The sequence below is a fragment of the Astatotilapia calliptera genome, chromosome 7, assembly GCF_964374335.1.
Source record: "Astatotilapia calliptera chromosome 7, fAstCal68.1, whole genome shotgun sequence".
Classification (NCBI taxonomy): Eukaryota; Metazoa; Chordata; class Actinopteri; order Cichliformes; family Cichlidae; genus Astatotilapia; species Astatotilapia calliptera.
The window spans coordinates 55,906,119-55,919,238 of NC_137428.1; the positions used below are offsets into that span (position 1 = coordinate 55,906,119).

Below are 13,120 nucleotides of genomic sequence, written 5' to 3' on the forward strand. Positions count from 1 at the left end.
CACTGCCGCTAGCTAACTGCTCAGCGCGGCAACCGCACAGCAGCAACAACAACAACACACAGGGCGCCCTCTGACCCCGGAAGGACACACCGTCGCAGCGAGAGGGCGTCACCCGTCACTATGGCAACATAAACAAAACATAACTGTACAAACAGAACCCCGAACAGCCCTGACCCGCTACATAGCCCCCACCTAAGGGGTCAGTCGTCCCCGACGACCCCATTACCCCACATAAAGTCCTGCAAATGTCCAGGTGCCTTCTTTTGGCTCACCGGCCGGTCACGACCGGCGAGGGAAAAGTCACTCGGGTCAGAACATGGGGTGCCACCATCATCCCACTTCTGACACCAATGTGGCGAGCTCAGACAAGGAGGAGACAGAGGTGTCGTTTGGTCTTGCTTCCCGTGAGCTAGCCAGGGAGCACAGCCGTTTATTGACATCTGCAGAAGAACACTGCCGCTAGCTAACTGCTCAGCGCGGCAACCGCACAGCAACAACACACAGGGCGCCCTCTGACCCCGGAAGGACACACCGTCGCAGCGAGAGGGCGTCACCCGTCACTATGGCAACATAAACAAAACATAACTGTACAAACAGAACCCTGAACAGCCCTGACCCGCTACAATATGCTGCTGAGAATATAGCCCAGAAGAAGCGTATAGTATAGCTTTTATTTTGGAAAGAGCCATTTCTCTGTAATAAACGCTCTTTTCCAAAGATGAGTGATTCCTCAATCAGATACAGGGCTCGCAAAATCGCTAGCCAGACGTCCCGGGGTTAGCGATTTTTCCAGTCAGGCTACCAAAATCTATCTGCCCTGCCCGTCGGGCTATTGTAGGAAGGAAAAATATATGTCAATGCTTTTGCATTCTTTCGGAAATGTAGCTGGGTAATTATGTCATTGGCATCGATGAGCCACTGTCAATATGTGACATATTGAAATCGCGTTTGAATTTGCGCTTGTTTTTTGCTTTCACTTTGCAATCACGCAAACTGTGTATAGAGAGCGACAGCACTGATTGGTGAGTGATGATAATTTGCGCACCAATTCCTCTGACATCGTCTTATCAATCGTTAGCTTACTATGCAAACATGACAAGTGAAATCTCCCGCAGCTTAAACATGTGAGAGGTTGATCGCGCAGAGAATCGCTGACCGTTGTGTGTGTGTGTAAAAGCAGCAGGATATATATTTCAGTTCTGCTGAGCCAAATAAGACAGGTCAGGGTGAAGAAGTGACAGCCAAAGAAAAGCTTACCACAAAATGGAAAAGTTATGACAAATCAGTCTATAAGGCAAAAAGAAAGTGCAGCTTTATGGTTTCATGGACAAAAGAATTTCTGTGGCTGCAATATGACGAGCTATATAACCGGGGCTGCACATAAGTGGTCCGCAGGTGCGCATTCGCTGTCAAAAAAAAAAAACAAAAAACAAAAAACGCGCACAAGATATGAAGTTGCAACGCGTGTTTGCATACATAAGATTTTCTGGAGGAGGACAGACATTTGTTTAGAACTCTTAAAGATGTCGAAGAAGCAAGCTCCTTTAAGCAATTACTTTGGTGTTCCTCCACCTCCAAACAAATGTCAGAAGGAGTCCGAACCACAAAAGAAGCATGTATTCTCGGAAAAGTGGTTGCAGGAGGTGAGCTGGCTTCAAACAAATGATGAACGCACAGAGATGTGGTGCGGAATGTGCCGTGAAAATCCCACTCTAGCCCCCAAAACAGTGCTTTTATATGGACGCAAACGCGCGTTGCAACTTCTTATCTGGTGCGCATCTTTTATTTTGACAGCGAATGCGCACATGCGGACCACTTGTGTGCACCCGTGTAAATAACATGATGTTCTGCCGGGTGTGTTGTTGGTTTTCTCTCGATTTCTGAGTCGACAAGCGCCTTTGTTACTGGGACCAGTCATTTTAAGAAAGGCCCCCATTAGAACCCATGAGAAATGCAAGAAATGCATTATTGCTCAGTCTGCAATATCTTTCCCAGAACAAACACCAATTGCAAATAACATACTAAAAATAAACCTGAAAAATCTGTTTAGAACAGCGTACTATGTTGCAAAGAGTGAACTACCACTGGCAAAATTTAGCAGTCTTTGCAAACTTCAAAAAGCAAATGGCCTCGATCTTGGTTCCACTTGTCTCTTACCCGTGACTTCAGTGGAAATTTCAAATTCAGGATCTGACACAGACTGATTCATGTCCTACACAGTTCTTACAAGTTCATAGAAATTTCTGTTCAATTAGAACCAAGTATTTGAGTTGATGATTGTAAGTTTTATACAATGTTGTAATTTGTTTTTCAACAATTTTTTTGATTAATGTTTTGTTTCCTTTACAATATTATACTTTAATGTATAATATTGTAAAGGAAACAAAACATCAATCAAAAAATTTCTCTCTTTTTTATTCGGGCTACTTAAATTTATTTTGGGCTACCAAAAACTGAAGAGTCCCTGCCCGAAGGGCTACCAGGGATTTTGAAATTTTGAGAGCCCTGAGATATATTTATTTTTTTAATTACTTTTGTTTCAGCAACATTAAATTTAAAAACTGTACTTTTGAGTTAAAATATATATCTATAAGTTTAATAAATGACAAATTAAAAAAGCATGAACATTTTTTTTGTATCGAAAAAATATCAAACCGTGACACCAAAGTATCGAACCGAACCGAACCGTGAATTTTGTGTATCGTTGCACCCCTACTATCTATCTATCTATCTATCTATCTATCTATCTATCTATCTATCTATCTATCTATCTATCTATCTATCTATCTAGTATACTTTGCATAAAAACAGATAGAGAAGAATTTTGGTAGAACTGTCCTTCAAGGATCTACTTTTTACTTTCTTACTCTGAGTACATTTCAGAGCCTGTATTTTTTACTTTAACTTGAATAAAGAAGTTGATTTAGTACTTCAACTTTTACCAGAATATTTTTAACACAAGTATCTGTTCTTCTACTTAAGTACAAAAAGTCTGTACTTTTGCCTCCTCTGGTCTATGAAGTGAAGATAAGATTACAGCTAAAGTGACATGGCTCTGTACAGTGTAAACAAAGGTGAAGAAAAAAATGAAAAGTATTATTTGTCCTGTGGCTGCACTGAATTCTTTTATTATTGTTACTAAAAAAAAAACCCACTAAAAAACACATTCTTTTTACAGACACATGAAAACATTTTCCTTCCTTTCTTTTTCCAAAGCAAAAAATGGAAACAAAACAATGGACCATTTTTTTAGGTATCTTAACCAAGGGTTGAGAACGGAAAAGAAAGGAAAAGAAAAGATCAAATTCCATGCAGCAGAAGCACTTATATGATCTTATTTTATTACACACATTGTTTTTCCTTGGCAAAGTCTGGCACTGACCAAAATGCAGCCTGACTGCTGAGAGCTCAGTCAGAAACCCTCATGCTGCAAGCAGAGCTGAGAAACAGGCTGCTGAGGCATGTGAGAAGTCACTCAGTGTGGCTATATTAAATTACACACTAGTTTAGACACAGAAGAATATCAAACAAAATAACATCTAAACAGCTAAGATGCATGGGATTTAAAGGATAAAATAAAACCCAGATGTAGCCCATCCAGCTCATGATACTTCACAAATCACAGGTAAATCGTAAGTAATGCATGAAGTACAGAAAGAAAGTTACAAGTTTTGTTACAACAAACTAATTAAAATTCACTGAGAAGTCAATAGAGTCACATCCAGGACAAATTAATTACTAAAACCTGACCAGCGTTTTAGGAATAGCAGAGATTCTTATGAAAATAGAAACAACCCCTGTGACCTTGAACTTGAGTACAGTTTGGTTAAAGACCCATCAGGTGATCACTGTGTTTCACTGCATTCTGAGTAATACTCTAGCAGGAATAGCAATTCTCGCGAATTGTGGCGGGACGGATTCATGCCTCATCGTTGCCATTGCATGAGCTCATCGGCTCTTGGGCACGATGAACTAACAAGTCACTTTTGTTTCATGACATGAGATGCCATTGGTAACAGCTATGTTTTTCACAAATTACTATCAATCTAATCTAATCTGTTATCGTGAATGCTTTATAGCAGTCAGATGGACTTCAGAACTGTGGTGTCATGACTAGGAAGGATCTTAAACTTTGGGTAAACAATAAAGTCTAAACAGTCAAAAGTGTGTGTTTTATTCGTTTTCAAATAGAACCAAAAAAGAGTTTTAAAAATGCAGACGGGCGGGTGTTGGTCACCTGGTAGGAGTAGGGGACCTCTGGCTCTTCTATTGTCACAACATCCAGGATGTTATATGGGACATAGCCGGCTTGCCCGCTGCGGTTCCGTAGTTTCCACCACTGTTTTTCATCCTCTAACACCTGCAAAAGACAGTTCACGCATTACTCCACTGTACTGCAAATGGTGACAGACGCTTGACCTGTGCACAGCTGAAATTGGTTTGCTACCATTTGTGTTTTAGCACCATATGATGGGTTTACAGGTAACACACTCCCATTCAGCAGATAAAATGTCCAAGTTAATGAGTAAAACTATCAAATTGGTTGAAATTACAAACGTCAAATGAAGGACAAAAGAATATGTCATTACAACCTCGAGGACTTCATCCTGCAGCACTGACAGCTCGTTGGCATTCCGCGCGACAAAGCTGTAGCGAATTTTGGCATATTTGGGGGCCTGAGGGATCCCATTGTAGGACCTGTGGAGACACATGGTGTCAAAGTTTTATATTTTGTGATATCGCATGTGGAAAAACACCAAAAAATAAATAAAAATTATGTGGAGGACCTCATTACTTACCCATTTAAGGGGCTTGAGGGATGAGGCCTGTAATACTGAAAAAGAACCAAAAATAAATAAACAAATTTACAGATACCGGCATTTATTTTTTCCACAGGTAGGGAACATTTAATAAAAGCCTTACATCCTCAGGTTTGTGTTTACTGTAAGTTGGGCTTGAGGGGGAAGCTAGGGGGGCAGAGGGTCCTTCCGTTTCCCACGGGGATGTCAAGAAAAGATCCGCCGGCGGCTCCCAGCCGTTTCGAAACCTCGGGTAATAAGGAGGAGCGCACTGATCCCTCGGCCACTCGGCTCTGCAGGAAGACGAGTGAAGGGATGGTCAAAAAAATTGCACTTGAGCTACTCTACTGTGGAGACAGAGCTAGCAGTACCAGTGCAGATGCTGAACTGGTCATTGCTGTTCATGGGGAAACTGCCATAATGTTCAGGGGGTGCTAAACTTCTTCATCCATCCAAATCTATGAAATCAGATCTCACTGCACAATGAAAAATGATCATAATTTGCTCAAATTTTTTTTTTAAATTTTCAAGGTGTTTTGCGTCCTACAAATGCTAATTAAGACAGGGGATATATCATTAGAAGAAAATGCAGATTTTCATCTGAAAATGCTTACAGTATGTTGAAGGTAACCGTAACACTGTAGATTTATAAATATATTATAAATATATTTATTCTTAATTTTAAACATATATGTTTTTTTGATGTTCTATTGAAAAAGCTGACTGTAAATATGAAAACTGACAGCATTACTCACATAATTTTAACTAGCTTACTATGACGTCTTGTAATGATTAGACATTAGGTCTATCGTACATGAACCTCTTAACTATTTTACAAACAAACAAGTACAAATTCCTTGCAGTTCTGCATGCTTCTGCAATTGAGGCAAATATGTAAGTACCTGCACCTGTTACTGTATGTCATGCTTGTGCCATGAAACACATTTGACACTGGGACAGATAATTTAGGATTACATTTACTATATTTAGATTTAGAATTAGGACACAATAACACATGCATGCATGACATAAGCCAGCTTTGGCTTCATTTAGTTTCAGTCTCTGTAGATTAGTTCAACTTTTAATTGTCATACCGGTATATCAAATTAAACATCGCTGCTAGAGTAAAACATCCTAAAACAACACTTTGCAGCCCTGTTTAGCTTTGTCGCTTCTTTAATTGCAACTGTAAAACGTAGTTCAGCATTTTACGCAGGACCACATGGTCACCCCGACCCCCCGCAGGGCAAGATTGCGACAAAAGAGATCCATGTCACAAGCACTGAATCATAACCAGAGTGTTTGTATCCATGACAACACCGCAAATATACCTGGGTCTGGTCCAACCTTCCCCAAGCAGTTCAAAGATGGTCATTTCTTTTGGTGTGAGGTGTCCCCGCAGGAAGTCAACAGCATCTTTACACAGGTGAGGAGACATGACTGAGCGCGGCAGGTCAGGACCTCCACAGCTCTGCAGCACCTGTAGATGCACCAAGTGTTTACAGCTGGCATAGCATTCACCATACAGAAGCATTACGGTGTATTACCTGTAAAGGTATCACTTAGAGCTCTTTTTACATTTTTTTTAAACAGTTATGCAAACTTGGTATTTGAGTGTTGAATTCAGCATGTAAACGTTTACCATTTTCACTTTACTGCACAAGTAAAAGTATTTAAAGAGGAAAAAAATCTTTTTAAAATGTCCGAAATAATAAACTGCTCGGAATATTTTGAGTTTCCGTATTTTGACACCGTCCTTGGAGGACAACTAGTGGTCAAGGAGGCGTACTGTATGAGGCGTTTTCTTTTTCTCAGCTGCATAAAACCAATGTGTTCAAAGATTACTGCGCCATATAAACAGAGTCTGGTTTTGCGCTTCCATCCAGCAGTATCGAAGGTGTGGCAGAAGACTGTGGTTTAGAAAACCAACATTATGTAAGTGCAGCTGCACCTGTAGTATAGCTGAAAACCACGTTGCTCCAGTCTGGTGAGAGTTTAGTGGGTGTGTTACAAAGCTAAAATGCCTGATGGCAAAAATGCTGAACTGCTCTCATCTGTGAACTGAAAGAGGCCTAATGCGTTCCCATCAGATATGCCTGTGGGCTGAGCTCAGTCAATGCTAAGGCATCAAATGACAAAACTAACAGTAACATGCATGCATAGAGTATATTGTTGACTTTTGGGATAATCCACTTATGTGAGATCAGAAAAACTCTTACCAGCTCCAGAGGGCCAAAGAGGAAGTGAACCAGCTCAGATGCACTTGGGTTCTGTATGTGTTTCTTCAGTTTGGCCTGCAGGGAGCGCAGTGACAGACACACAGCAATGAGGCGTTGAAGAGACAACAGCTGATGAATGAGGGAGGCTAGGTGCTTTGATATCTCACCAAGAGGTTGAAGGCCAGTTTCAGTTTCTGCAGGCTATCAATGAACTCTGCTTCAGAGGGGGGCTTGGCTCGCAGGGTCAGCACGCCCTCTGCAAACAACCAATGCAACAATGACCACACACAGACTCCAGAGTTACCCGCCGGCCACACAGACACAATACAGATGGGACACAGTTTTCACTTTCTGGCCAGAGGTCAAAGTCATAAAAACCTGAATGCTCATCTAGTCAGAAGCTTATGGCTTTTGTTTCCAGTGAAATAAAAGACAATGACACAGAAATGGTAGTTAGCAGATAGCCTCAATCAGCTTTATAGATACAGGTCACCTTTGGCCAGAGAGTACGAGAGAACGTGGTGCAGCAGTGTTTCTCAACCTGAGCTCAATAGCTCACAGTTATGAGAGGTTCAGAATGACATTTGACTGATAATTCTTACCCAGATTAAGTGACAGTAGATAAGACACTGACCACAAAGTTGAGAAACAAATTCTCAAAACGGAGAATTCGTCACTTCCAGCACACTTGACCACACATCGTTATTACCAGACGATGTGGATAAACTCACACATGTGCGTTTGTCTCCTGACCCCACACAAGGACAGTGTCGCATGTAATATGCACGTTACGCATAACTGCACACGCGTGTTGACATAAAACATCACATCAGCGCCAGCGTTGGGCAGTAAAACATTACTCAGCAACATTTACAGTAATATTATTGCTTTGTGCAACAATCACAGGAGGCGACTGCTTTGACGTCACACACCACCGCCTCCAAGAGAGATCAAACAGAATATCGGTTTGTTTTGGTTTGCCGTCATTTTAAAGTGGAAGAATGCAATAATATTACTCCAGTTATAAGAGTTGCATAATGAGAATCGTATTACTTAAAAGAAGCCCAAAGTGGCCACTACTACAACACATACATCAGTGGATGAGAGTCCTTGGCCACAGAACACAAAGAGACACAAACATGGCGACGTGAGCAATATGAACATATTGTCACTGTGTTTGTGCCACCAGATGAGAAGAAAGGGAGACAGACCTGCTGGTCCTTTCTTCTTATTCTTCTTACTCTTGTTGCGCTGGTTGAGCTGAGCAAAGGCCTCTGCTGCCTTCTGCAGCCGTGCCACAAAGATCTCAATGTCATCCAGGGCACAGTTAAGGATTTGCTGAGGGGGACAAATGCTCAGGTTTAGGCTTTGAAGAATGTAGCTACATGAGACGTGAAAGGAGCAGCGTAGCATATTAGCAGGTGTCCCTGTGGATAAAGAAAGGCACTCACCACATCCTTCTCAATGCGCTGGGCCAGCTTTTCATGTGACTCTGAGTCACTTTGCCTGAAAGCTCGTCTGTCTACAAAGACAAAAAGAGACAAAAATGAATCAAATTGACCACTGAACAAAACATTTAGAATAAAAAGCGAGCCGTGGATGCGTGTCAAATCTCACCCTGTGTGTCCACGGCTGCCACTCGTCCCCTTGCGGCAGGTGGTGGGCCCTTAGGGGCCGACGGGGGGAGGATAGTCTCTCTGTGACGCTTCATTTTTTCCTGGTTCACCCTTAACGGGAAGACATGATGACAAGTTAGCTCGCGGCTAGTTACCTTCTCAAATGTGTCTTTGACTGCATGAGTTTACATATATTAGCACTAATCTCACTTCAGAGTCTGAGGCCTCATATTCTTCCCGTGCTTGACGTCTCCAATGGCACTGTCAATGTCTGCATGAACCATCTCAGCCTGAAGAAAGTGAGGGAGAGACACAAGTTAACATTAATATTAAAATATTCCCATTTAGTAGGTTCACTCTGAGCCATACCAAAAAAAAGAGAAAAAAACAGTTATTTCAGTGAGAGTGTGAAAAAGGTTAAACAACAAGACAAATATAAACTTATTTGACCAACTCACGTGGTTTAAAGTTTTACAGTACACTGAATTCACCTCTCTAAAGCATGTTAACACCTGCAAACTTTAATTCTCAAATCTGAAATATATCCAGATGTAAAGACGTGAAAGCTGCTGGCTCTAGACATTTTTAACAACACTATATCTGGTTTGTGTTGTTGGTTATGGTGATTTCTGTTTTTTCTCAAACACAATCCTCATGTGATAAAGCAAAGGTCACTCTAGTAAATCTTTATGACCCAGCGCTTTCTTGTCTAGTCTTAGCCAGGGCTAAAAGATCCAGCATTCTAATAAACCCATTTTTGACATTTAAACCAACAAAGAAGTCATTTTCCCCCCTTAAATGGCCTGAAATAACAGGAAGTTAATCAAATAAGGTAACACAGAAATACTGCCTTTACTCCAACATGGAACATTGGCCCTTATATTCAAAATCAATCCCCAAAGCCTCATTCGGAGCCAGGAAACAACACTGACTAGTGGTGATTCTGAACTACACAGACATAATGTTATTACAGTGAGTTAACAGAGTTTCAGCTTCCTCCATACAAATATACAGGCTGCAAAGACAATAGTGCTGAAATCTGACCTGTAGTGCTCTGGTATCAGCAGCTAGGTTTTCTTAATGATATAAAACACAAAGCCATCCATCATGCAAAGACAATGTAATAATGTGGCGTATTCAAACAAAAACTCACGTCCACTTCGTCGCAGTGGAAAAAGTGGATGTCGGGTTTGTACTGGTCCTTGTCCTGACACACGAGCAGCACCACGGAGGGGTAACGGGTCTGATTCAGCACCGTCTGACACATGTGGATGGTTGGAAGAGGGAAGTTCTCCAACTCTTCCTGTAGCAGAACAACAAAAAGATAAGAAAGAGGTGGAAATAGGGAAAGAGCGAGACACCAACTGAGTACAAAATAATCAGACACATAGCCTTCTAAATGACTTGTACGAGAGAAAAGGCATAATTACAGGACTCTATTGTAGCATTGCAACGGAAAACAAAGTATATACAGCAAGTCTGACTGTGTTCAGGACTAACACAATGCAACAAGATTATTAATGTTGTTCATCTCCCTTGCCTGTCATTATTGGAACACAGAAATGTCGGTATTTCATGTTGAAATAATGTTCTGAGGTGTAAACAGATGCTTGGAGCTGTACCTGCGTATCACAATCCAAAAGTCTGACTGACTTGTCTGTGACCTGGAGGAGCATCTCCTGGGTCCAGATTTTGTCTTTTGAGTCCAGAAGAATCAGTTTCTTGATTGCATCATCCACTGTGGCGATGGACTCTGTCTTGTCCATAACAAATGTGGAAAGATGCTGCAGAGAAAACAGTTGTTGGTGACTTAGTGTGTTAGTGGAAGTCAACTAAAAACAGCACCTGCACTTGAAGCTGTGCTCAAGAAAGTGGTTAGTCATAATTTGCAATATACTTGATCTAATTTTCAAATATAAGGAAGGAAGCTTGTGACATTTGGGATATGCTTACTTTATGCTTAGACCCTATATCAGATTACAGCTTTAGGACTGAAATAGAAAGAAACAAATAGAAAATTCTGTCTCGAAGCAGCTCAAAAGTTTCCTAATTAACACATTATATGTTATTTTTAATCTCTCATCAAAAAAAGAAGCATGTGCCAAGTATGCGTTTCTTGGCTGGGAGTAGCAGGCTGTTCACTGTTGACCGATGACACAATGACACACAATGACAAAACTCCTGGAAGTGCGGGGGGCAGCCAAGAAACAGTCTGGCACCACAGTGTTTATTTTTTTACACTTTTTTATGATTAAGTATAGCATAACTTGTTAATTAGTTAACCAGGGGAGCCACCTCCCTGTCTTCAGTCTTTAAGCTAACCTGCGGTGACTCCATAGAGAACACAGAGCCACAATCAATCTACTTATCTAACTCTCAGCAAGAAAACAAATAAAAATGTTCCCTCATTCCTTTAACTGTACTCTCTTGCTATATAAATGCTTCATTTAACTGACTTTTGTGTAGCTGGGTGAGTTTCTGTTTATCTGATCAAAACTGAACTACTGCCACTAAGTGGCTGCTGGCACCAGGATTGTTATCTTGTGTATCATTACTCACCCATGCGTGATAATGAGGGAGGCATTTAGAAGATATCCTATTAATGTGGACACAGGACATAGTTCAGAAACATGCCTGACCCAAAGCACGTCTCGGACTCAGTCGTTCCAACATTAGCTCATTACTGCTGCAATCAAAGGCCCGACTGTTTTATTATAACAAAGTTCCAGTAAGTGAAATGTAATCAGAAGATGAACCTGTGTGTCAGCTTTTATCTCTGGGCAAAAGAACAATATGCCATAACCTTCATAGTGTCGTTATCTTGCTTTGCAAATGAGGTTACGTGACAAGCATTTTAAACCCATAAGCTAACAGCATTATATGAGATAATGTAAAAAAAATTTACAGATAAATGTCACAGTAACGCCCTGAATGATCAGGACACTGACTATTACATCTTCGTTGCATGAAATGTAAACACAGACATCTCCAGTAACATACTACTACATTATACCGTAGTCTAAAAAAGTTTTAAAAAATGCTATAAAGGCAGAGCAATGACAAAAAACACTGTGCATAAGAATACCGCGGTTTCATAAACACTTAAATTCATTTTACATTAATGACCTCTAAAATCCTTATGAGCGAAATAAGAAGTTAAAGTGTGTTAAAATAAGTGTAACACTGAATAAATGAATGAACACACACTGTGTGAGTCTACGCTTCTTTGCTTTAATTTTGAAATACAATGAGATATGAAAATCAATGAAATAATGATCATTTTACCTCAACGTGATACTGCGACGTCTCCTGCATGATAAAATTGGAGTTGGAGTATTTTTTCCTCTGCTCTGTTGATAAGAACAAAAAAATAAATTTACATTTCAGAAAGTAAAAACCTCCTCGGTGCTGCTTGCGATCCTGCTGTATATATGTACACCTATATAAACAACATTGACCTCAACTCCACAGGTCGAACCTTTTAGCGGAGTGAACAGCTGAAAGGACGCATTAAAGCTGAGAACAGCAGGAGAGCAATAAGGAAGTGACAAAGAATCGTAATGTATGCTCCTTTTACTTTTTCCATGAGGTCAACTGCTAATCCCAATGTTAACTACACTGTTCAGATATATTGCACGCTTTCTAAAATAAAGTTTTCATCCTTATGATTTTCGACTATATTTTAAGGTAAAGGAATAGATCTGCAGCTGCTCGCTGCCTGAGGGCAAGTAACACGAGATCAGAGCTATGTGAGAAATTCATAATTAAGTGTGAAATCAGAGGATACTTGAGTATTAATTCACTGTGCTCCATATTAAAATATTTTGGCCGAGCTGGGATTATATCTTCGTCAGATCCAGCGCACCGTTCAGAGGCACAGATTTACTGGAGGGTCAAAGATCAGTGACAGCGTCACACTTCCTCATCTTTACCTTTCAGCTGGTTAAAAGCTGTAAAAATCAGACTGAAGTACAGTTTCCACACCTTAAAGTTCTGTAGTAGTGAGACGGCTGAAACGATTACCGCTACAACTGGAGAACTATTCCTGAAGGCTTAAACTTAAAGAAATAACAGCAAATTATAACTTAATAGCCTAAGACTTTTGCACACTGCTGCAATAGGAACAACTGCATTCAATACAGTAAGGAAAAAGGTCACGTTCAGGCTTGTTTTAAGACACGCTTGATAAGCCTTTACAAATACTTGAAACTAAATCTAAACCCACCATTAATGCTTCCTTATTCACAAAACAGTCAAATTCTACAGTGCAGACACTGTAGAATTACAGATTACAGATTAGGAAGCTCTAGGTTTCATCTACACATCTGGCCCATTTGTCACAAAAAATTTTTCATACATAAAAATAAGTTCCAAGCAAAAACTATTTGAGACAATAAGCTCAGTAAAGCTCAATAAACACGATGAGAGCTGCAGATTAGGGTGCGTTACACGTTTTGAGAAAAATGTAATGATAAAAACATAAATC

General features: G+C 40.5%; 1 protein-coding gene across 4 annotated transcripts in view; it reads right to left on the reverse strand.

Moving 5' to 3' along the window:
* eps8l2 (EPS8 signaling adaptor L2) overlaps positions 1 to 13,120 on the reverse strand; it is a 29,036-nt gene that overhangs the window by 7,476 nt on the left and 8,440 nt on the right. For 3 of the 4 annotated variants that reach the window (XM_026175745.2, XM_080303911.1, XM_026175744.2), the window contains 14 exons: positions 11,920 to 11,984; positions 10,257 to 10,418; positions 9,788 to 9,937; positions 8,845 to 8,924; positions 8,636 to 8,745; positions 8,470 to 8,540; positions 8,230 to 8,356; positions 7,186 to 7,274; positions 7,019 to 7,093; positions 6,131 to 6,279; positions 4,924 to 5,092; positions 4,800 to 4,834; positions 4,593 to 4,698; positions 4,238 to 4,360 (listed from right to left, as the gene is read on the reverse strand). In XM_026175745.2, the coding sequence (XP_026031530.2) occupies positions 4,238 to 4,360; positions 4,593 to 4,698; positions 4,800 to 4,834; positions 4,924 to 5,092; positions 6,131 to 6,279; positions 7,019 to 7,093; positions 7,186 to 7,274; positions 8,230 to 8,356; positions 8,470 to 8,540; positions 8,636 to 8,745; positions 8,845 to 8,924; positions 9,788 to 9,937; positions 10,257 to 10,418; positions 11,920 to 11,984 (1,511 nt within the window). The remainder of the gene's footprint in view (positions 1 to 4,237; positions 4,361 to 4,592; positions 4,699 to 4,799; positions 4,835 to 4,923; positions 5,093 to 6,130; positions 6,280 to 7,018; positions 7,094 to 7,185; positions 7,275 to 8,229; positions 8,357 to 8,469; positions 8,541 to 8,635; positions 8,746 to 8,844; positions 8,925 to 9,787; positions 9,938 to 10,256; positions 10,419 to 11,919; positions 11,985 to 13,120) is intronic. The other variant, XM_080303912.1, reaches the window with a different exon arrangement.